Source organism: Oryzias latipes, chromosome 2 (assembly GCF_053564925.1).
Source record: "Oryzias latipes strain Hd-rR chromosome 2, Olatipes_Hd-rR_3.1".
NCBI lineage: Eukaryota > Metazoa > Chordata > Actinopteri > Beloniformes > Adrianichthyidae > Oryzias > Oryzias latipes.
Window position 1 is genome coordinate 25,792,726 of NC_136238.1, and position 25,192 is coordinate 25,817,917.

The 25,192-nt window shown below is 42.0% G+C and overlaps 2 protein-coding genes and 1 long non-coding RNA gene across 6 annotated transcripts in view; 1 reads left to right on the forward strand and 2 right to left on the reverse strand.

Annotated features, from left to right (window-relative positions):
• Positions 1 to 25,192, reverse strand: part of LOC144987890 (uncharacterized) — a 461,750-nt gene that overhangs the window by 291,674 nt on the left and 144,884 nt on the right. The gene's annotated exons all lie outside the window — the stretch shown is intronic.
• LOC144988322 (uncharacterized) lies at positions 1,589 to 5,799 on the forward strand. The gene is made up of 2 exons (XR_013652189.1): positions 1,589 to 2,349; positions 4,210 to 5,799. It is a non-coding gene; the product is annotated as an uncharacterized LOC144988322 (long non-coding RNA).
• LOC144986943 (uncharacterized) overlaps positions 11,294 to 25,192 on the reverse strand; it is a 239,117-nt gene continuing 225,218 nt past the window's right edge. For 3 of the 4 annotated variants that reach the window (XR_013650815.1, XR_013650816.1, XR_013650814.1), the window contains one exon: positions 11,294 to 13,313. Coding sequence is in view for 1 of the 4 variants with exons in the window: in XM_078935704.1 (XP_078791830.1) it covers positions 11,374 to 11,507; positions 13,008 to 13,313 (440 nt within the window). In the remaining 3 variants the exon portion in view is untranslated. The remainder of the gene's footprint in view (positions 13,314 to 25,192) is intronic. The other variant, XM_078935704.1, reaches the window with a different exon arrangement.

The following is a 25,192-nucleotide window of genomic DNA, read 5'->3' on the forward strand; positions in this document are numbered from 1 at the left end:
GTATCAAAAGCGGCACTAAGATCTAGCAGCACCACGACAGAAAGTTTCTGTGAGTCGTAGTTTAATCTAAGATCATTAATGATCTTTAAAAGAGCCGTCTCTGTACTGTGGCTTTTCCTAAAACCAGACTGATATTTTTCTAAAATATTTTGGGCATTTAAAAACTCATGCAGTTGAGTAGTGACACTTTTTTCTATTATTTTACTTCAAAATGGTAAGTTGGATACGGGTCTATAGTTATCCAGATTTTTTGGATCTAATTGACTCTTCTTCAGAAGGGGCCTCACCACCGCCGTCTTACAGGCAGAGGGGAAGACCCCCGTCTGAAGAGAGCAGTTAACTATGTTTAAAACCTCTGACTCAAAGAATCCATAAAATGTTTTAAAAAGTGAAGTGGGAATGGGATCTAAAAGGCAGGTTGTAGTGTTTACTTGGGATACAACTCGACCAAGCATCTCCACATCAACCAGGACAAAACTCCCCAGTGTTTCTTCTGGCAAAAACAATGCTGGAGGTCTGTTAAGATCAGTGTACTGCATGGATGAAATGTTTGATCTTATAGCATTGATTTGACCCATGAAGTGGTCTGCAAAGTCCTCACATGCAGCATTAGATGATGACATGGAGGACTTGTTGAAGTCAGAAGATAAGCTATTTTCTTGTAAAGAATGTGAGAAAAGATTTAGTCACAGATCTAGTCTCAATAGACACATGAGAACTCACACAGGAGAAAAGCCTTTTTCTTGTAAAGATTGTAAAAAAAGTCGTTTATTTAGTCTCAACAAACACATGAGAACTTGTAAGACTCTTTCTTGACAATGTAAGGATCTATTGTAAACTCTAAATTCGAAGCTTTTCTGATAAGAGGTCAACCTCTCAACCTCTGTACCACAGCAGAATACTTCATTTTACAAAAGGGAAAAAGTTTTGTATCTCAAAAAAATGTAATATGTTAAAATAATTTTTAATGCTCAAAACTTCTGGGGGGAAACCCCAATGTTCTAATGAACTCCATAGCAACCTGAGCTTTCATTTCATGTACACAGAGCCACAGGCTGATGGCCTCCATTCCATATTGATGGAGTAACTTCATTAGAGGGAGGAACAAGTGAATATTGAATATGTTGAAATGAATTTTTCTAAAAAATAAAATTTTGGTTCTTTTGATATATGATTTGCTACAGGAGGTCCTTTGTCCCAACAGCTGTTAGACTATAGAATGACACATTTTAGGACTGATGAAACTGCTGCTGTGTTTACTTATTTAGTTATGACGTGTACTTTTACTTCCACTTTTATTACTATTTTAATTGTTTACTGACTATTTGTTTTTCTAACTGCTATATTTCTTGTTTGGCTGCAGTAACAACTGAATTTCCCTCCAGGGGATCAATAAAGTCTTGTCTTGTGTTATCCTGACTTTCTTGGACAGCTTTTTTAGGTTTTCATCTTCTCTAAGCCACAATTATCAAAAGCAAAAAAGTAAATGATCAATACATTTCAATCTGTGTAATGATACTAGACGATGAGTTTCTTTTTTCACAAAATGAATTATTTTAGATAGTAGAAATGAGTTGTTTTGAATTATTAGAGCTAAAGTCTAGTAGAGATATGTGAAGAATAGTTAGAAACTGCCTTTAACTTTTATTACACTAATGGTTTAAACTTAATTCACTGAGCATGTATTGTCACCTCAAAATTATATTACATTTGAAGAAAGCACTATATTGTTCTAACAGTTTATTCTCATACTCCCTCTTTTCTGTGCATGTGTGATCTGCTGAACAGGCCTCAGACTTATCTTCACTTTAGCCTTGGAGCTTCTCTCCAGCAGTAACCTGTGGGCGCGATTTTCACACGAGGTCCATCGGACGATCTTCTGAATATGCAAATGCAGGGTTTTTATACCAACCCCATCCCTGAGCTCGTTGGTTCAGACTTTGAATGTACCATGTTCATCTGTCTGTCCCCTTCGTGTTTGGACGAAGTAAAACCTCCACAAAAGCTAAGTAACTGTCTCTGAGTCGTTATTCATTTATTTCTGTATGCTGGAAACTGAAAAGGGATCGAACCAACCTAATACTATATTTAATACAGTCCTTTCTAGAAAATCCAGTTTCCTCATAGTTGGTCCTTCTGAGCCGGCCGGCGCACGCCTTGGACATCGCTGGAGCCCCTGGGGGGGGGGGGGGGGGGGGGGGGGTTGCCCGAAAACCATGCATGGTCTGAGATCACAGTCTCAGCATTGACACATCCGCCTTCAGGATCGGCGGCCCTCGCCCTTTGGATCCGGCGGTGCCCCCGACGTCGTGTTGGACCCTCATCAAATAACGGGGTTATTTGATCGAAGTGAGTATGCAACACAGAAAGTCTGTCCTCTCTTTATTTGCTAGGGTTTTATGTTGACTGTGTCTGTGTCTTGTGTGTGGGTGCATCATCTCTTGGGGAAGAACAGAGAGAGAGCTGGGTGCAGTCACAGTGCTGCGCGTGCACGCTGACCACAGGAGCGCCTGCAGTCAGCCTACTGCGGGTGCATGTCTCCTCCTTCACGGGAGATGACAGGGAGAAGTGTGTAGCTTAAGAGAAAAACCCGTCGGTGGCTGTGTGACCCGACGTAGGGACAGATTCGGTTGAAACGTGCTGTCGGCTGTGTGGACGGCTTAGGGACAGATTCGGTTAAGGCGCGTCGTGCACGGCATTTGGGAATAAACGGAGCTCCGGGGAATTCATGTGTGTGTAACGTTTTTTATGTCTCTGTCTGTGTCTGACTGTGCTTTCTGCGACGGCTTCTGTGATGTATGCTCGCTTTGATTAATGCCTCATGATTGCTTTGATTAATGCCTCGTTCTAAAACAAAATAGTGACTCAGTTGACAAATAATTAGGTTTCTTTTCTGATTCTCCAAGCTTTTTCTGCTGATTAGATTCAGCGCTGGAGAATCCATAAAAAGGGTTATTTGGGTGGGAGCTCTGGTTTGTGATTGAAACTGAGAGCGTTTGTGGCTGATCGTCGATCAAAAACCTCAAAAACATGGGTGGGACTCATTCACAAAATCTCACTGAAATAAAGACGGCACATTGCTCAGGTCCAGAAAGCTTTTCATAAAGTTTGGAAGTATGTGGAAAGTCAGGATCAGACATTAATCAAGTATTTGGATAAATGGGTTAAAGATTATGGATTTCATAGAACGTTAAGCAGCCTCAGAGTGCAGGACAGAGTAGAAGGAGGGGGAGCAGCTTCACATATCAGAGTGAGCGTGCCCGAGCCTGCAGACAGGCTGATGAGAACTCGCAGAAAGGAGGGGTGATTTCTCCCTTGTAAGCAGATGTAACGGCTTTCTATGCTCTCAGAATAATGATAGGACGTGTTTTAGTGTGTATTTTAGTGTGCATTTTAGTGTTTAGGACATGGACAAGGGTAGATGTTCAGAAAAAGCAATAGAAAGTATCATTTCTTACAAAGCAGACGTGGATCATTTTGTGCATGACACACCTCCCTCTTGAATAAACATGATCAGACTCAGATGGCTGGTGCAGCCTTTCCCTTTTTTAGTTCACTTTCCCTGCTCATAAAAAGTTTGATTGCAGCCTTCTGACCCCACTTCTCAGGTCCCTGCATTTTTGCTTGTAAATCAGGATTGACCTCTTAAAGGCATTCCTGAGGATCTCTGGTTCCCTAACTCGCCTTGCATTTTTTTTAATGGACATGTCTGCTAATCTTTCTAAGTTTCAACTCTCAGGGCAATAAGTGCGATAAGACTAAACTCCAGCTGGCCCAAGCACAGGTTAAATTTTTTGGGACATTTAGTTTCTGTTTCTAGAAAAATTATTTCTCTCCTTGGACCTCACCACCTTATCTGATCAGCCCCCCAACTTCACTCACTGGCTGTAAGCTGCAGCTGCTACGCGACTGATAGTTGAAACAATGTCACCTGTGATTCTCTTGTGCGAATTCTCCAGAATCACATGCAGTGTGCTCCACTCCCTTCCGTTCAGACTTTCCCATTAGTCAAACTGTTATCAGCCTGCTCATGGTGCTGTTAGAATGAGACACAGTTCTTGTCTGTTTCACATTCAATGTGTTTTTTCACTATTTTTATTTTTTTTAATTTTTTTTTTATTTTATTTTTATTTAATTTTTTTCCTTATTTTTCCTACTCTCATGCCTGGCTCTACTGACACCATTGATGATTTACATGATTATTTGAAGAAAGCTGTGAGAACAATGGAACGCATTGAGTCTGCCTCCAGCTCTCTCCTCCCCACAGACTCTGAATCCCAACCAGAAGGCCTCTGTCGGTGACCTGCTTTACCTGAAGGCCATTTAACGGACTGATTGGTCACACCTGAGGTGGACGGGACTCTTCAAGGTTCTCCTCGCTATGCCAACTGCAGTACACATTGCTGACTGACCCTCCTGGATTCACGTAAGCCACTGTAAATTGCTGAGAGCCTATGAGACTGACATTTTGAGACACATCCCTGGTTGAAGTCCAACTACGAAGTGTGACACTACTCCTGGCGAGGGGAGCTCCCTGGTGTGTTTCCTCTAGCGCTTCTCTCTTCCAGCTACAGTGAGCTTCGAACCAGCTAACATGGGTCCAGCTGTTCCTCGTGGTTTCATCTTGTACTTTTATTCCCTCTTCCTCTGGAGATCTCATTCACATCATCAATGAGGTCAAGGCCCTTAAGTCACAAATTTCTTCTCAGATGACTGACACCTACTGGTCTGGGTCCCCACTTTATTGGTTTACTTCTGGTGGAGTGTACTGATAAAACTAGCCACTCCGGTCCTCTGTGTGTTGTTTTTCTTTTTTCTTTTCGTCACCTGTTTGATTCCATGTGTCAAATGAATGATCACTGTCAGGTCGACTCTATCAGTACTATGCCAACAATTAACCTAATTCGCATCTGCTCGTGGTTGAAACTGGTCTTTACAGATTTATTTTATCGTTTTTCTTTTGTTTGATTTGATTTTTTTTATTTTCTTCATTTTTTAATTTGTTTCTTGTTCTATGTAAATTTAATTAATGATTTTGTGCCGAGGTCTGGACTGGTGATGCATGCGTATCCTTAGTGATGGCTGCTGAGGGGCGCAGAGCCGTTGATGAGTTTTGCCCTCCCTGACTGCTCAACGAATGTTTCACACAGGTGGTATAAGTTTAGCCCTGGAGGTTTTCGCATCAACACTCATGTATCACCTACCACCTCTGATATGCTCATTTATTCACGTTGATTTTATATTTTCTTTTGAATTTACCTGTACCTCTACACTTGTTTTCGATGCAGAGCCAATATGCTGCCTATACTGAAAATCTTTGTGAAATGGTATTTGGTTGATGATGACAGGAGTTCTGCTGACTTTACATATATAATTTTGATATGACAAACAGGGGGGTATGTGAAGAATAGTTAGAAACTGCCTTTAACTTTTATTACACTAATGGTTTAAACTTAATTCACTAAGCATGTATTGTCATCTCAAAATTATATTACATTTGAAGAAAGCACAGCCAAACTATTGTTCTAACAGTTTATTCTCATCCTCCCTTTTTCTCTGCATGTGTGATCTGCTGAGCAGACCTCAGACTTATCTTCACTTTAGCCTTGGAGCTCCTCTTCAGCAGCAACCTGTGGGCGTGATTTTCACACGAGGCCCATCGGACGATCTTCTGAATATGCAAATGTAGGGTTTTTATACCAAGCCCATCCCTGAGCTCGTTGGTTCGGACTTTGAATGCACCATGTTCATGTCTGTCCCCTTCGTGTTTGTGCGAAGTAAAACCTCCACAAAAGCTAAGTATCTGTCTCTGAGTCGTTATTCATTTATTTCTGTGTGCTGGAAACTGAAAAGGGATCGAACCAACCTAATACTATATTTAATACAGTCCTTTCTAAAAAAATCCAGTTTCCTCACATGATATGTAAGGGTTAATGGCCGACGAAGTGTGCGGTTATTAGTTTTTAACGCACGCCGTGGAAGCCTGAGCTGTCCGACGGGAAGCGGAGGTTGCTTACGCGAAGTGCGTTAAAATGTAAAAAGTAATAACCGCACACTTCGAAGGCCAATAACCCGCTTATACCATGGTCACTTACAAAAGCAATACATATTAACCAGGTTTTAGACCTTAATTCTTGTTTTTTTTTCCGATTTGGATCGCTTTTCTCACTAAAAGCGGACTACATGTTACGTGACAAATAGTCTGCGTCGCGCCGCACCACCGCTGCAGTCAAGATTCTGCGATATATATATATACATATATATATATATATATATATATATATATATATGCTGATCGTCCCGATGGGTTGAATAAAGTATCAGTTTAGAGAGAAAGTTCACCTCTTACCGCTTGTTTCTGTCCAAATGATGAAGCAAAAGGTTGTTTTCAAGAAGCCGGCGCAGTGATCCAAAACATTTATGCTAGGTGACCGGAACTTCTTTTTTCACCGTGCAGTTATCAGGTTTTAACTCATACCAAGCAGCCAATCAGAATATGGTATTCACCCGGACCATGGTATAAGTATCGTTAAGATTTGATCTATTAACTCTTCTTAATCTGCTGCTTTTCACTCTGGTACCTTATTGGTTTTCTTATTGATATTTTCTGGTGTAAGTTTACCCTAAAATAAAATGATCAACAAATACCAATGTGTAACAAATCAGATAAACAGTGCAGTTAATAACCAAAATGCAGAGAATATCAAATGGCCTCTTCACCGCCGAGAAATAAAACAATGTTGTATTTTAATTATTTTCACATTGTGTGTTGGATAATGTATTATAACCTCCATAATTTTCTAGACATTCTCACCCCACTCAAAACAAGGTCTTTTTCATTAAACGTTTCTGCACCCTGGTTTACTCAAATCGTCAGATAACTCAAAGCTAAAGGTTGTCAACTATAACGACTCTACAAGAAAACTGGGCTCAATATTCACAAGGACATGTATTATAACCATATCATCCAATACAAAGACTCTATCTCCAAGACCAAAACAAAATATCTGTCCGGTTTGATAAATTCCGCTAAAGGCAACTCAAAGGCCCTATTTTCCATCCTTTCATGTGCAACAACCTGCTAGAATTCACTTCCTCCTCATTTGTACTCCTCTGATTTCTGTAACACCCGAGGGCTGGCAACCTGTTGGTTTTCTACAAACCCTGCCTCATCTGCTGTTGAGCAGTTACTGTTACTTGGATCAGGTGTGTTTAGCTAATAAGGAGATTCAACGGCAGGTTGATTGGAAAACATAGGACACCGGCCCTTGATTCCTGGAATTGGACACCCCTGCCCTAACATCTTACTTCTCTTCAAAAATCCATGATATTCACCAACAACTTCAATCCAATTCAAGTCAAAATGAAACTGCACCAGCTCTTCTATTCTCATCATTTTATCTACCTTCAGTTGAGCAAATCACTAAACTCATTAAAAAATCCACAACCTTCTCATGCTAACTTGACCCAATTCCCACTGCTCTGGCCAAGGCTCCGTCTTTATCCCCCTCATTACTTGTATCATTCACGCTTCCCTTAAGACTGGAACTGTTCCTTACTGTTCTCAAAACAGCAGCAGTCACCCCCATACTGAAAATAACAGGTTCTGATCCCACAAATCTCAATGACTTCCGCCTAATCTCTAATGTTCCATTTATTACAAAAATCCTTGAAAAAACTGTCGCCTCACAACTCCACACCCACTTCTCTTCCAGTAATTTATATGAACAACTCCAGTCTGGCTCCCATCAATTCCACAGTACAGAAACAGCCCTCCTTAAAATTAACAGCAACCTTCGATCCGCTGCTGACTCTGGTTTAGATTCCATCCTTCTACTCAATCAGACTGCGGCCTTTGAGACAATCTCTCACCCCATCTTTCTGAAAAGACTTTCAACCATGGGCATCACTGACTTTCCCCTCAGCGGGTTCCAGTCCTATCTTTCAGGCCGCACGCAATTCATCCAATTAAAGTAATTCACCTCTCCCACAGTTCCAATTACCACAGGTATGCCCCAAGACTCTGTCCTAGGGCCCCTGCTATTCATCATTTACCTTCTCCCTCCCTTAGTTGTATCTTTCATAAACACAATCCGCTTTCACTGCTATGCATTCATCGGGGGACTGACGAATTTCCTGTGACGTAATTTCCGGGTGAGCGTACTCCAGTGCTGGTCATGTTTGACTGCTGTCCTCTTGTTTGGCCTTAGCCTGACTACTATTGCTTACTTTAAGTGTTATCTGGATTAATATTCACATCTAGCACCTTTTAATAGTGAATACACTACTGTTAAACCGCTTGCTGTTCACTTTTCTCAGTTTGCTAAATAAACCACTTCTCTTTAGCTAAACACCGCTAGCCTTAGCTTAGAGCCAAGCATGGCCACCACTCCTTCCACCTTTCCCCCTCTCTCCTGCTCCATGTGCCATATGTTTAGTGAGGATCCTGCCTCTTTTAGTAAAGTTACCGGTAGGTGTGTTAAGTGTAGTCTTGTGTTATACTTGGAGGCCTGGCTGGAGTAGTTAGAAGCGCGGCTTCACACAGTGGAAGCTAAGCCAGCAAGCAGCAACAGGGAGGAGATGTTAGAGCTTCATCAGAAAACAGCTTTCTGGAGGAGTTGGAAGACGTCAACAGTCACAGTGATGGTGAGGAGGAGGAGCTAAGACTTCCAAAGTCAGAGCTAAAGATGGAGGAGCAGCAGGAGGAGGTTCTTCACTGAAGGAGAGCACAAGTCCAGCTTGTCAGTGCTTTGCTGATTGGCTAGTTGGATGTGTTCTTTGATGAGCTTTTCAATCTGACGTCTGCTTGGAGGACTGTTTTCATCCTTTTGGATGATTCCACTATTTGTCATCAGGGTGTCACTACTGATCATCCTTCAGTGGTGAAGATCACAGGGAACCAAACTACTGCCTACCCAAACACAGAGCTGTTAGGTTTCGTTTTTGGCACATGCAGAGTTATGTTGTTTCAACAGTTAAGCTTTTCCCTTGCTCCCCCCCAGGTTGCGCATTTAGGTTATTTCTTTAAAAAATCATAACTCGCCAGCAGGAATGGACTAGAAACTTGCTTTCTTTTTTAAACATCCTTATGATTTTTACTCTGCATGTGTGGGTCGGACTAAACCACCTAGTGGGCCGGATACGGCCCGCGGGCCGTATGTTTGAAACCCCTGGTTTATAATCTTCATATGCCGTCATTAAAATCTCAGACTCCATCTCAATGAGACGGAGCGCTCTCTTTCATTTTCCAGAAATCTGCGATCCATTGAGAATGTCTTTATGTACATGACGTGCACGTGCATTAACCCAGGGTTACCAAGTCCAGCGTAATTTACGCTAACTCATATCCGGTCTTTTGGAGCCGACATACCCAGAGTAAGCAAGTTCAGGTGGATTTCAGCCAGAGTTCAGGGTTAAAGTCAGGCTAGTTTAAACATGCTTCCTGGAATACCCACTTGGTTATTTTAGTGGAGTTTTAACCACCAAATATGGTGTTTTTTTAATTAAAAGAGTTCTGGATCTTCCCTCAACGTTGGAGTCTGGTCCTTCATTTGGGTCATCCTGATATACTGTAACAAAGCCTCTTTTCTGTGCTGCAGAATCAGCTGATTCAAGGTGATTACGTAATCACGTCCCTACTGTGCAGCGCTGCATCTCAGTGTGAGGCTGCTTTCTCCACATTAGAATCTGCTGGGATTGTGTCAACTCTTGAATAGTTACTGGAACAAAAAGAATGGAAACAATGGAGGTAAAGCCCCTGTGTCAAAGCACGTGTTTTTTTTTTCTTAGAATTTATGTCAGTAAGCTTTAGACTTTATTTTGGTTAGAAAACTTAAAATCCAACATTGTTCTGCATTTCAGAGCAATACAACATTGCTCCCAAGTGCATTTTTACCACACTCTGCTATATTTGTAAAGATTTAGAATCAGCCATCTTAGACGTTGCAAATAAAAAAGGAGATAAAAATAACAGGACTACAAACACTGTAAAACACAATGATAATATCATATCAATAGGCTGAAAGATCATATTTCACCACAATAATAAAGTAATTACAGAAACATAAGCAACCTTTCTCCTCTTGGCTTCATCATGAGCTAGCACGCTAGCTTGTTAGCTTGCTAACTCGTCCAACTTTTGGTTACCTTTTTCACCGGCATCTGAAAGACTTTGCAAAACAGTTTGTGATGGTGTGGCACCGTCAGGTGGTAATGGGGCCCACACCGTATAGGTTAAAAGGAAGTGTCACAGGAAGTGAAAAGGTGGAGCGTGATGGAGGTGTCGTGTGCTGATGTGGCACTGCGTTGAGCAATTGTGGCAATATCGTGCGGTCAGGTGAGGCAGAGCGTGGATCGGCGTGGTACCAGCATGGTGGCGGACGGCTGGACTGGATTGCAGCACATCGTCAATCTCTCAGAGGAGGGGGATGATGGTTTGACGGTGTGGCACTGTCATATGCCGATGGGGCCCACATCAAGTATTTATTTTATATTTAAAACTGATTCATGTGGTGCCACCTGGAAGCTGATGAAGAGCCACGCCCAATCGGAGGGGCTCTTCATTTAAAAGGAGCATCACAGGAAGTAAAAACGTGGAGTGAGACGGAGGTGACACGACCTCTTGTGGCCCTGCGTGGAGCTAGTGAAGAGCTCAAAGTTCTTGAATTAAGAAAGAACCCACTCACCTTGGTGCCTCTGCATTACTTCCCGGCGGGACCACCCGACACAGTTCAGTCATTACTAATTACAGACAATCCGGTGATGCCGTCTTAAGTGCGTTAGCAGATTAGATGTTTTACAGCAGCGTACGCGATCTTGGTGAAACAATGTCGGCAGACGGTGTTCGACTTATCCAACTGTCTTTTCCCTTCATGGATGCTCACAACAAATCAAAAGTGTTCCCACAAAGGAGAGCGTAAGGAGATGGGTGGGTCCTCAAGTTCTGTCTCGCGTCTGCATTAGCCATAGTGCTATGGTTGACATGCTAACTGTCACCTAATGGCGTCTCGGCGAAAACTCGCGGTTAACATTAGTTCTGTCTTGGCGCAAAGTTAACACATTGGGGGAAACAAAATAAATAAAATGTAAAAACCGAAATGGTACAAAGATGAACCGAACCAAAAGTGCCATACCACTGTTTGGTACAACTACCTGTACTGTTACACCCCTATTACTTGACCTAACAAAGTATATAATGTAGTCACTCCTTTATGTTTAAATATATATTTATTAAATGTTCACTGATCACATTAAAACTGTTAGAATTAAAGATGTATAAAAAATGTTTCAACCATTATGAAGACATTCAAGAATTTGCCTTTAATGACTCAAAGAAAACAACTCATTTTTATTTGCAGGTACATCTAAAACAATTCATTTTGTGAAAAAGTTGTACATATTTTGTGAGCAGTAAAACTCTTTGTCGAATATCATTACACAAAGATTCAAATGTATTGATCCATTACTTTTTTGCTTTTGATGTAAAGATGAAAACCTAAAAAGAATTCCTGGAAAGTAAGAATATCATATTATAACAATACATTTGTATAAAACTTCATTTCTACATTTAAATAGTTACTTGTGTCTCCCTCTAATGAAGTTACTTCATCAATATGGTATGGAGGCCATCAGATTTTTCCCTCCTGTAAAATAAAGTCTTTGACTGTGGTTCAGAGGTTGAGGTGTCGACCTCTTATCAGAAAAGTTTAGAATTAAGAGTTTACACTAACTCCTTTATTACATTGTTTGTAAAGAGAAAGTTTTGTGAGTTCTCATGTGTCTTTTAAGATTAGATAAATCATTAAAACCTTTTTTACATTCTTTACAAAAAAAAGGCTTTTCTCCTGTGTGAGTTCTCATGTGTACGTTGAGATGAGATAGTTGACTAAAACTTTTTTTACATTCTTTACAAGAAAAAGGCTTTTCTCCTGTGTGAGTTCTCATGTGTTTGTTGAGAGAAGATACATCATAAAAACCTTTTTTACATTCTTTACAAGAAAAAGGCTTTTCTACTGTGTGAGTTCTCATGTGTTCGTTGAGATGAGATAGTTGACTAAAACTTTTTTTACATTCTTTACAAGAAAAAGACCTTTCTCCTGTGTGAGTTCTTATGTGTTTGTTGAGAGTAGATGTGTAATTAAAACATTTTTTACATTCGTTACAAGAAAAAGGTCTTTCTCCTGTGTGAGTTCTCATGTGTACGTTGAGATGAGATAGTTGACTAAAACTTTTTTTACATTCTTTACAAGAAAAAGGCCTTTCTCCTGTGTGAGTTCTCATGTGTTTGTTGAGAGAAGATACATCACAAAAACCTTTTTTACATTCTTTACAAGAAACAGGCTTTTCTCCTGTGTGTGTTCTCATGTGTATTTTGAGAGCAGATTTGTAATTAAAACTTTTTTTACATTCTTTACAAGAAAAAGGCCTTTCTCCTGTGTGAATTCTCATGTGTGTTTTGAGATGAGATGTGAAATTAAAACATTTTTTACATTCTTTACAAGAAAAAGGCCTTTCTCCTGTGTGACTTCTCATGTGTACGTTGAGATGAGATATTTGACTATAACGTTTTTTACATTCTTTACAAGAAAAAGGCCTTTCTCCTGTGTGACTTCTCATGTGTACGTTGAGATGAGATATTTGACTATAACTTTTTTTACATTCTTTACAAGAAAAAGGCTTTTCTCCTGTGTGAATTCTCATATGTCTTTTGAGATAAGATCTGCGACAAAAGCTTTTATCACATTCTTTACAAGAAAATCTCTTATCTTCTGCATGGATTATTATATGAATTCTGAACAGGGATTTGTTGCAAAAGCTTTTACCACATTCTTTACAGATATAACATCTTTCATCAGACCCAGTTTCCATGTAGTCAGACGGGTTAGTAATTATTCTTGAGTTTTTACCAGACCTGATAGAGGAAAGTTTCTCTTTTTTTGGAGATTGTTTGTATTTCTTTCCAAGATTTGTCTTCTTGGGATTTTTTCTAACATCGGAGTCACACTGACCTGCTGACATGTGAGAGCTGTCCACACTTTTGACATGACTTTTGTGTCTTCTCTTCCTCTGATCTCTGTTCTGTGGGTCTGTCTTTTCATCTGTAGTTGATGTTGATTCTTCATGTTGGTTTCCTTCTTCATCCTGACCATCAGTTACATTAAAGCTCTGGTGATTCTTTAGATCTGCTTCACTGTTCTCATCTTCCTCATAAGTAGGAATCTCCATCAAGGTATCAGTCTCCTGCTTCAGATCAAGCTGATCTTCCTCCTGATTGATGCAGAGTTCCACTGGTTCCTCTTGAATCTGTGGAGGTTCTGGAAAAGATAGAAAATAAATAAAAACGTCACTTAAATCACATTTGCTTGATTAAATACATACTTAATACTTAATTAAATAATTAATTAAATACTTAATTAAACAGTTATCATTAACTAAAGTATAAGTAGAGTTTGATTTATTGCTTGAAAAGGAGTGGCAAGAGGCAATCTTATATAATCCTACCCCTACTGATTTAATTAATTTGATAGTTTTACAGTGTTTTAAATACAGTGATTTTCTTTTTTTTTAAAGGAAATTAAATTGCAGAGAAGTAATTCATATATGGTACAAACAGGTCTTTAATGTTATATAACTGTATACTCAAATTAAATCATGCTGAGATAAATAAGACAGATTTACTAGAAAGGGGACGGTGAGATTGACAGAAAATGTACTTTTAACCTGATTCTGTCTCCAGGCTATTAATTGTTATATGAAATTATAAAAAGGAAAACAGTCTGAAAACAAATAGAAAGTTTTGGATTCTTGCCATTATTGACAGTAAAGATGCAGGCATCTATAGTAAATGTTTGACACAGTCTTTGAGGCTTTTTTCAGCACAACACCAGCTGTGTAATATTAGGAATATGCTGCTCATAAAGTTATATTCACATGTCTGTTATTGTACTTATTTTATTTAGAAATCACCTCCAGGACCATCAATCGGGTTCAGAAACTTGCCTGTGGTGGTGTTGGTGGGTGTGTTTATGTGTGTGTGTTAACCTGGAGGTGATGCTGGCAGCACAGGCGGTAAAAATGTGTCAAAATGGACGAGCTTAAAGATTTGATGTGAGAACTTGTAAAATAGAATGTGGCAAACCAAATGTCTGCATCTGTGTGTAGAATTCTTCAGCTGTAAAGTATGACAAATAAAATCACAACTGACAAATTACCATTTGCATGTGTTCACTATAGTTACAACCTCAAATCAGCAGCCGCGGTTACATGGGAAAATATCTTGATCGGATCAATGGTCGGGTTAAAATTCACCCGTGCACATGGGCAAAGAAAACCTTTTCCGATTAGAACTAACGTTGTTAAAAAATTCCCGGAAAAGGAGATGCGTCCTGTTGTAAACAAACTGCTGCCACATACATTTATACAGCAGCTCCGTAATATACGAGATGATCTTCCAAACGGGCTTTTTATTAATGTTATGAATATTATGAAGAACCTGTTCGCTCATCGTTATATTTAATCCGTGTGGTCAGTGCTTTTTTGTGGAAGAATTAAGCTGGAAGAAGGGTTAAGACAGGTTATAAACACAGGCTAACAACATTAGCCTGATGATGGACACAAAATCCAGGACCATGCAGGAAAACTCTGCTATCTGCATCTTGGCTGCACGTAAATGTTTGGGAATAACATCAGTCTTTTTTTTGTCGGGACACAGCTGGAAACACAAATCCTCGTGATTGTTTGAACAGTTTCTAAGGAGTCGGACTGAACGACATTTATTTTGGTTTTGAAAAGTTCACACACCGCCCCAAAGCCGCTCTGTGAGCCAGCGACTTGAGCTCTGTTTTTTTTTATGTGTGATTTATTTATAAATTTTTCAAAATAAGAAAACACAAACAAACAAACAATTCAAAACCACAATTACAAAGAAGAAAAAAAAAAGTACACAAATGAATAAACAAAATCTTACAAACCATAAAACAATATACTGTGCTACCAATCTGGAAACAGCAGAGACACTGCACAACTCACAACTATTAATGTACCCAAAAGTTCACTGGGTCGTTTCCAAGGTCAAGGACATCACATGCTCCAAGAAAGGTGACCAAATTTCAGAGAATCTACATGTAGTACCATTTAAACAATGTCTGATTTTTTCCAGCTTAATAAAAGAAAGAGAGTCTTTTTTCCACTTTGAGTGAGTGGGTGGGCGAAGGTCTTTCCAGTGCATCAAGATAGTCCGACGGGCAAGTAATGTCAGAAAGGCAATAAGGTCCTCTAACCAAGGAGGGAGAGAGTGATTGTCCGGAAGTATACCAAAAAGGGCTGTCATTGGGGAACGGTGTACTTTGACGTTACAGACAGAGGATAAAGAATCAAATACAGAGTCCCAGAAGTCAGACAGCGACGGGCATGTCAAAAACATATGAGTAAGATTTGCAGGGCCTAGATTACATTTTACACAGTTAGGATCAGTGCCTGGAAAAACTCTGGCAAGTCTGCTTCTAGACCAATGAGCTCTATGAACCACCTTATATTGAATGATACAGTGCCGGGCGCATATTGATGAGGAGGGAATTCGCCCTAGCACAGATCTCCACTGATCATCATTTATGTCTACATGAAGCTCTTCTGACCAAGTCGCACGTAGCTGGTCAGATGACGAAGCAAGGGTGGAGAGTAAAAAGTTATACATTTTTGATATTGTACCCTTCAGAGAGGGGTTGATCCCCATGAGAGTGTCAATCATAGTGGCTGTTGGGGTACTGGAAGGGTCAGGGAAATGACGACAGATAAAATGACGAGCCTGCAGATACCTAAAGAAATGAGTGTTGGGCAGATTAAAGTTTTTAGCTAATAACTCAAACGGAGCTAAAGTTCCATCTATGTAAACTGAAACTAAGCCACGACTTCTCCACAGGGCAAAAGTCTTATCTGTAGATGATGGAGGAAACAAAGGGTTAAGATGGAGTGGGGACATGAGAGAGATTTTTTGAATTCCAAGGTGCTGTTTAAGTTGAGTCCATATCTTTAAACAATGCTTAACTATGATGTTATCGGTATAAGATGTGAGAGAAAATTTAACAGGCAGACACAGAAGAGAGAATAAAGTAGCAGAGGCAAAAGTACAAGATGATTCCTCTATTAGTGACCAGACTGGCTTAACAATGTGACTATGACACCAAAATAATATTGTTCTGATATTTGCAGCCCAATAATAAAATAAAAAGTTTGGTAAGGAGAGGCCACCATTTTCTTTGCTTTTCTGTAATATGGTTTTTCTCATCCTTGGAGGCTTTTTTCCCCATAGAAATTGGGCAATAGAGTTGTCAAGGGACCTAAAAAATTGATTTGGGATAAATACTGGTAGGCATTGAAAAAAATAAAGAAATTTAGGCAGCACATTCATTTTAATGCAGCTTATTCTGCCTGCAAGGGATAATGGCAGCATAGACCAGCGCTGTAAGTCACAATTAATTTGATCCAGTAATGGGATAAAGTTGGTTTTGAAAAGATCAGAAAATTCCTTAGTCACTTGAACGCCTAGATACCTAATGACAGATGGAGAGATTTTAAAAGGTAAGTCTGAGGGGGGGTAGGCCATGGCCTCCGGATTGATGGGAAAAAGTTCACTTTTATTTAAGTTTAATTTGTAACCAGAGATCTGACCAAACTCCCGCAGCAGAGCTAAAACTGATGGCATGGAGACAGTTGGATCTGAAATAAATAATAAAAGGTCATCTGCATATAAGGCTACTTTATGATCTACACCGCCCCTCAAGATACCACACATAGAGCTAGTTCTAATGGCCGCCGCAAGTGGTTCAATGGCTAGCGCAAATAAAAGAGGAGAAAGAGGACAGCCCTGTCTAGTTCCACGGCCCAAGGGGAAGTATTCTGAGTAGTCGTTATTAGTGCGAACACGTGCCATAGGCGATGTGTACAGTAATTTGATCCATGACAGGAATTTAGAGCCAAAGCCAAAGCGTCTCAGAGTATAAAACAAGTAAGACCACTCAACCCGATCAAAAGCCTTTTCAGCATCCATAGAGATGACCATTTCAGGGGTGCCAGTTGAAGAAGTGCAGTATAAAATATTCATAAGCCGCCTAATGTTGTGATATGAATGTCTGGTTTTAATAAAGCCAGTTTGGTCAGGACTGATTAATGTGGGCATTATCGGCTCTAAGCGTTTTGCTAGCAGTTTTGCTAAAATTTTAACATCCGCACACAGCAGAGATATAGGCCTATAACTGCTGCAGCATCTGGGATCTTTATCCTTCTTTAGGATAAGCGAGATTGTGGCCTGTCGCAAAGTTGCCGGTAAAGCACCAATATCAGCTGAAGTCTGTAACATGTTTAGCATTAGAGGGGATAATTTATCCAAAAAAACCTTAAAAAATTCAGATGGGAACCCATCCGGTCCGGGGCTTTTCCCACTCTGCATAGACATGACAGCATTCTTTAGTTCTTCAGCAGTGAAAGGCTTATCCAATTGAGCAGCTACATCTGCTTCAACTGTCGGAATATTAAGATGTGAAAAGAAATCTTCATAACATTTTTCATCAGGAAAACATTCAGAAGTGTATAGAGCAGAATAAAAAATCCCTAAATGTGTCATTGATAGTTTGAGGATTAAGTATGAGTCCATCAGAGGTAGAGAGTTCGGTAATATTTTGAGCTGCTGTTGACTGTCTAATCTGGTGTGAGAGTATTTTATTAGGCTTATCCCCGAACTCATAATAGCTATAACGGGTCCTGAGTATTAATTGGACTGCCTCGTCGGTGGCTATCGAGTCAAATTCTGCCTTTTTTTATAAGCAATTCCTTAGATAGATCAGCACTGGGGGATTCTGCACATTTATTTTGCAGTTCTGATATGACAGAATAAAGATCACGGCTCTTTTGTGAGGCTATCTTATTTTTATAGGCACTGTATGATATTATTTCCCCTCTCAGAAATGCTTTACATGCTTCCCAAATTGAAATTGCAGACGCATCTGGTGTATTGTTAGTAAAAATGTAAAGGTCTATACTTTCACTAATAAACTGAACAAAGTCTGTGTCTTTGAGAAGCAGTGGGTTAAAGCGCCATGGAGACCGTGACAAAGAGTTGCCTGGGGGGGAAATATCAAGCGTAACAGGTGATGGTCTGATATTACTATGGGGGTGTATTCGCAGTAATTGACAGCAGAGAGCAAATTATTATCAATGAGGAAAAAATCTATTCTAGAGAAAAAACTGTGCACCGGCGAGAAAAAGGAGAAATGCTTAACATTTGGATTAAAATGACGCCAGACATCTGTGACACCATATTGTGACATGAACAGTTGTATGGCTTTAGAGGATTTAGACACAGAATAGGGCTTAGATGAGGAACGATCCAGTGTTGGGTTAAGGCAACAGTTAAAATCACCTCCCATTACAAGCTGACTGTTGTTCAAATTAGGAATAGAAAGAAAAAGTTTCTTAAAAAATTCCTCACTGTCAAAGTTTGGACCGTAGACATTCACTAATGTGAGACTCTTACCACAAATTCTGCCTGAAACTATAATGTAACGGCCATTGGGGTCTGATATTACCTCAGTAACAGAAAATGGAACTGATTTATGGACAAGAACAGCCACACCTCTGGCTTTACTGTTAAATGATGAGTGATAAAGTTGCCCAACCCACCCAAATCGCATCTTCAAGTGATCAGCTGCTTTCAGATGAGTTTCCTGCAAGAATGCAATCTTTGTGTTTAGCTGTTTTAAATGACTGATGACCTTCTTTCTTTTAATTGGAGAATTCAATCCCTTCACATTCCAACTAACAAACCGTAAGGCTCCTCCAGGAGCTGGTGGGGCATTAGGACCCAGCATATCCTATGTTTGAGTGAAGTGATTCTGGCCCCAATACTCTGATATTAATAAACTTTACAGAAGAAGTAGCACAGAAAAAATAATAACAAAAATGACAAAAACACAACAAAACTGAAAAAGAAAAAACAAAAGGTAACAACCAACCCTCTGATATAATTATCAGCATATTTTAATACTTCCTGTGAGCCAGCGACTTGAGCTCTGTTTGAACACGGTTCCTCCTGAGTCCTGCAGCCGCTAACCCAGAGCGGCGGGACAGCTCGCAGTCTGAATTCTCCCACACATAACAAAACAACAAAATGCACAACACGTAACAACGCATCCTCCTTCACCCACATACAAAGTTATCCGGCTGCTCTGATCACTTGGTCCACTGGCATCCGAGCCCGGAGCTCGGGTGCCAGTGGACCGAAGCGCTCTTGCCCCGCATCTCCCTCGTGAGGGGTGTAAGAGAAGGGAGAGGCAGAGAACCAGCCGGGCGAGAGCGGAGCGGCGCTTTTCACAGGGCCTCCGCAGAGCAGCTTGTCGGTCCCGTATGCGCTCCAAAGCTTTCTCTCAGTAGCCGCGTTTACATGGGCAAAAGTAATCGGAATGAACGCCTGATCGGAAAGAAAATGCATCATGTAAACGTACCGTTGGGAATGCTCTGCCCCGATCAGACTCGTTCGGATCAAAATTTCTTTCCGATCGAGATAGGTGGGTTATACCGATCGTATATCCGATCGTTGTTCATGTAAACGGTCATTTCGATCGTGTGTCACTACTGCTCTGGTTTACGTCACGCATAGATGGTGTTTCGCTGAGAGAAAGCTTTGGAGCTCATATGGGACCAACCAGCTGCTCTGCGGACGCCCTGTGAAAAGCGCCGCTCCGGTCTCGCCCTGCTGGCTCTCCCCTCTCTTTCACCCCTCACGAGGGAGATGCGGAGGCGGTTGCCCCGGCCAGTTGGCTGCCTCGGTCCTGTCGAGGCCTAACCAGAGCTCTTCTAGGGCCGGCGCTTGGGGGGGTGGGGGGGCTGGGCTTGCTCCGGGGTGGTGTCGCTTTCTGGCTCCTCTCTCTCTGTGTGGGGTGGGTGGTGCTGGGCCTGGGGTGTCGGCGCCTCGGGGGATGGGGTCCCTGGGGTGGGGTGGCCTGGCCCCTCTGCTGGGGGGAGGCTTGGGGACGGCTGTTAAACCACCGGGGAGACAGTCTACCAGCTGTCCCCAACCTACCCCCTTCCTCATATAACCTTATATTAGGGTGAAGGGGTGGGGGGTTTAGCCTGCGATGCGCCTTGAGGGGGGGGGGGGGGGGGGGGGGGGCTACTTGGCACCCCTCCCATGGTTGCCGTATGGAGTAGGCCCCCCCCTCTTTCGGTTTTATTTGCACCTTAAACATGTAGGGCCCTTGGTGGTGGTGGTGGTGGGGGGGGGTGCTTGGACATCACTGCCAGCAAGCAGCGGATGTCTTCCTAGCACCCTACCTGCCAATTTTAATCGCACCTTAGACATTTAGGGCCCGTTGGTGGGGAGGGTGAGGGGACATCACTGTGAGTAATCAGGAGATGTCCCCTCAGTGCCCTACCCGCCAATTTTAACTGCACCCCCCTTAGTACACACACCCCTCCCCCCTCAAAATATACACTCCAACATAAAACACACACACATGCACACATACAACCTCACAAACACACATACATGCACACACATTTTGCAAGGAAGGTGGGACATAGGACCATCTGTCCCCTACCCCTTCCCTGGTGGGGGGTACGGGTCCCTTGGCGACGGCTGCCGTGTCCCCTGGGTGCCGGTCTCCTGGGCTACGGTACTATCTCTACTCGGGGGTTGGGGGGCGGGTGTTCACATAGCACCTGAGCTGGGGGTGTCCGTGTCCCTGGGGGTGGGTTCTGGTCCTTGCCCCTGGGCCCCGCCAAACTTCCCACAGTGGCCGAGCCTGGTCGGGCCATGTTTACAACACCCCTTGTGGGCCCCTCTTTTTCCCCGGGGTGGGGGTGGCTGGCCCCTGCTGGGTGGCTGCCTGGAGTGCGGAGCGGTTCTCTCTTGGGGGGTCCTGGCTCGTACCTGGGGTTGGGGCGGGGGGATGCCCGGAACTCCTGGGTGGTGATGTGGTGCTCGTCTGGAGCTGTGGGTGCCCTTCCGGCGCGGCGGGGGGGCTGCTCTCCTGGTTGGGCTGGGGCGGCGCTCTCTTTCCCTCGTGCTTCCCTGCTCTCTGGCTCTGGGGGCCTCGCGGCGGTCCTGCTGGTCCTGGCCTGGGTGGCAGGTTTGGTCGCCCGGGGGGCGGTTGTCCCCTGCCTGCTGCCGTGTGGCGTTGGGGGGTTCCGGCTGCCACTGCTGCTGCGGCGGGGGTCTGGGTGTGGGGGTGGCTGGGCGCTCCTTCTTTTCTCATTCCACCATCCATTTTAAAAGAACATAAACACTCACCTGAGCACAGGTGTTAGCTCACCTTTGCACCAATAGTTTGCATGATTGAATGAATGAAAGATTTCACACTAGTTGGTTTAAAGTCATAGGTATGCGTGTGTAAACACTATCTGTTCTGTGTACATGTTGACATGGTGACATTTTTGCAGCTAGCAAGTGTTTTGATAACATTTCAGTGTGTGTGTGGACAGGCTCTGCCCTTGTTGTACTACATTTGAATCTTATCGTAATGATAAACAACCAGTAAACCTGTCTGTTCTATGCTGCTTCATGGTCTTATCCCTCCCCCCCTCCCACTGTCAACCCCCCCTCTCTGACATCCCTCTCTCTTCTTCCCTCCTTTCCTTTTCCGTCCGGTCCAACACCAAGGATTTTCAAACATGATTGAAATTAATAAAGTTTGGCCTCGATTACAAGAGGGGTTTATTCAGACATACCTTTGGTTTGTCTGAAGATTAACAACCCCTCTTGTTAAAGTAAAATATGTCCAACACAAGAGGCCCTCAGCTCTCATCTGTCTGCCCAGCTGTTGGACAGGACAAGTTAAAAAAAAAAAAAAGATGCGGAGGGGGAGCGCTTCGTGTCCCCCGACGCTCACTCGGTCCACTGGCACCCGAGTGAGCATAGCAGCCGGATTAATAATTTTGTATCTGAGGGGGGGGAGGATGCTTTTTTACGTGTGCGTTTTGTTGTTTTGTTATGTGTGGGAGAATTCAGACTGCGAGCCGTCCCGCCGCTCTGGGTTAGCGGCTGCAGGACTCAGGAGGAACCGTGTTCAAACAGAGCTCGGGCCGCTAGCTCACAGAGCGGCTTTGGGGCGGTGTGTGAACTTTTCAGAGCAGAAATAAATGTTGCGCAGTCCTTAGAAACTGTTCAAACAATCATGTGGATTTGTGTTTCCAGTTGTGTCCCGACAAAATAAAGGCTGATGTTATTTCCATACATTTATGTGCAGCCAAGATGCAGATTGCTGCGTTTCTCGCACGGTCCTGGATATTGTGTCCATCAAGGCTAATGTTGTTAGCCTGTGTTTATAACCTGTCCTAACCCTTCGTCCAGCTTAATTCTTCCACAAAAAAGCACTGACCACACGGATTAAATATAACGATGAGCGAACAGGCACTTCATAATATTCATAACATTAATAAAAAGCCCGTTTGGAAGATCGTCTTGTATTACGGAGCTGCTGCACATGTTTTTTTTTTTTTTTTTTACTTATTTATTTAATATAGGGGACAGCGCACATTAATAAAGCTTGCTGTCAATATGCCAGAGTTAGCCAAAGGGCTATTTTTCATCTGCAGTTCCTGGGAAGATGTTAAAATCACCCTAAAAGATCAAAGTAAAATTACATACATGTATTTACATAACATTACATATATATATTAAACAATGCATTCAATAAAATAAGCAGTTAACCTAAAAACAAATTAGTGATAAAACAATCTAAAATCAGACAAATGTAAGAACATACACACATATAAAAGACTTGACAGTAGCGAGGATCAGTGAGAGGAAAGGTACTCAGTGTTGACAGCTCTGATTGTCAATGAGCCATTTCTTTAATTGTGTCTTGAATAAATGATATGTGTTTTGATTTCTGATACTAACAGGTGTGAAGTTCCACTCAGTAGCAGCTCTAACAGAAAAAGCAGTCTGACCAAAAACGCTTTTTCTGAAGGGAATGATACCGTCTCCTCTGACTGCACTCCAAGTCCTGCTGTCCGGATGTTAATTAACTGGTGAAGAGGAGGGAATGATAAGCCATGAAGAATTTTGTACACGAGACAGAGATTTGAATATTTGACCATGTTGTCCCAATTCAGTAAACCATGTTTTTGTAATATTGTACAATGGTGAAATATGTTGGGTTTTTTATCCAAAGTTTTAACAGTTTGTTTGTATAATGTTTGGAGAGGTTACAATCTGTAGCCTTTCTCCTGAAACAAAAACATCTGGTTCAGCAGTGAGATTATTATTGGACTTGGTAAAAAACATTGCAACTGTTTTAGATGTGTTTAGCTGTAAACAAGAATATTTCAACCAAGCTGTGATGTTAACCATGGCATTGGTGAGCTTCTCAGCCACCTGAGAAGAATTACTGCCATGAACACAGACTACAGTGTCATCACCATACATCTGCACAGAAACATCAGGACAACTGGATGGAAGGTCTTTAATGTACAGTGAAAATAGCAAAGGTCCCAAAATTGATCCTTGGGAATACCAGCTGGTAGACTGAGAGCTGCAGATTTAAATGACTGGACTTTGACAAGTTTGAAGCGGTCAGTGAAGTAAGAATCAATCCATTGCAGTGCATCAAAAGAAAAGTTAAAATTGCATAATTTTGACTGTAAGATTTTCTGATTAACAGTGTCAAAAGCCTTCTTAAGATTTCATTTTCAAAATGAAAAAGCATTTTTTGACTCAAAAATATAATGAAAAAGCAATCCACCAAAATGCTTTTTCATTTCCTTCCTCAACACAGCTAATTCTGTCACTTAATTAAAATGATAAATAAAATGGTATTTGACATTTCATTTTCAAAAAGGTCCATGGTAAATGTGTAGCATAATTCATTTAGAAATGTCTAATTTGACAATTAAAATGGATTAACAGAAATGCTTTTTAATTTTCAAAATGTAGCTGCATTTTTTGACTCAAAATTAAAAAGAAAAAGCAATATTTCAAAATGCCTTTTCATTTTACACTTAAAACCGCTTATTCTGTGTCATAATTAAAATGAAAATGCAAAGAGGGGATTGCATTCGCTTTTTCACATCCACCCCGCGCACATTGTCACAAAATTCATTTCTTAAAAGCATTAGCAGAGGGGAGGCGGGGCGATGACGTCACTGCTCTCTCTGTGTGTCCGGCCGCTGACACACACACACGCACCAGGAGCAGACTGTGTTAGCGGCAGAGACGAGGGTTTTGTGTTGGTTGTGAACTTCTGATGAGTTTCCACAGCTTCTCAGGACTAAGTAGCTGCATGTCCGCCTTCTGCGGTCCTCCTCCTGACGCACCGCGGACAAGCTTTGGTTCTTCGGACCGCCAGCTGCCTTCGCATTGCGGAGCGCGAAGCTCCAGATCGCTGAAGGCGGAAATGCTGCTGCGATCTGAGAAACCATCATATGAATTTGTGTTTCCAGTGGTGTCCAGAACAAAATAAAGACTGATGTAATTCCCACAAACAAATTTATCTGGAGCTTCGCGCTGAATTTGCTGTTTGATTTATTAAGATCCAGGTTTGAGCAGGCCAGGTCCAGCGGTTTGTGAACAGGACCCGGTTTTACGTGATCTTAATGTGAAAAATGCAGCAGAATGTTCCTTTAGTGCCCTCGCGAATCAGAAGCTGTGAATCGTAAGCCAACTTTAGCGTCGTCTGACCGGACGGATTTAAAAACATATGATCGAGCAGAGCAGGCCCTAAAATATAATCATAACTGTAATAAAATCACATTATGAAGATAGTCTCCTGCAGCTTCGCGCTGAGTGTTGGTCCACCAGCAACGTTTAGCACGGAGCATGGAGAAATCTGCTATCTGTTGATGGGGCTCCAGCTGTCAAACAGCAAATTCAGCGCGAAGGTGCAGATACGTTTGTATGTGGGAATTACATCAGTCTTTATTTTGTTCTGGACACCACTGGAAACACAAATTCATATGATTGTTTCTCAGATCGTAGCAGCATTTCAGCCTTCAGCGATCTGGAGCTTCGCGCTCCGCTATGCGAAGGCAGCTGGCGGTCCGAAGAACAAAAGCTTGTCCGCGGTGCGTCAGGAGGAGGACCGCAGAAGGGGACATGCAGCTACTTAGTCCTGAGAAGCTGTGGAAACTCATCAGAAGATCACAACCAACACAAAACCCTAGTCTCTGCCGCTAACACAGTCTGCTCTTGGTGCGTGTTTGT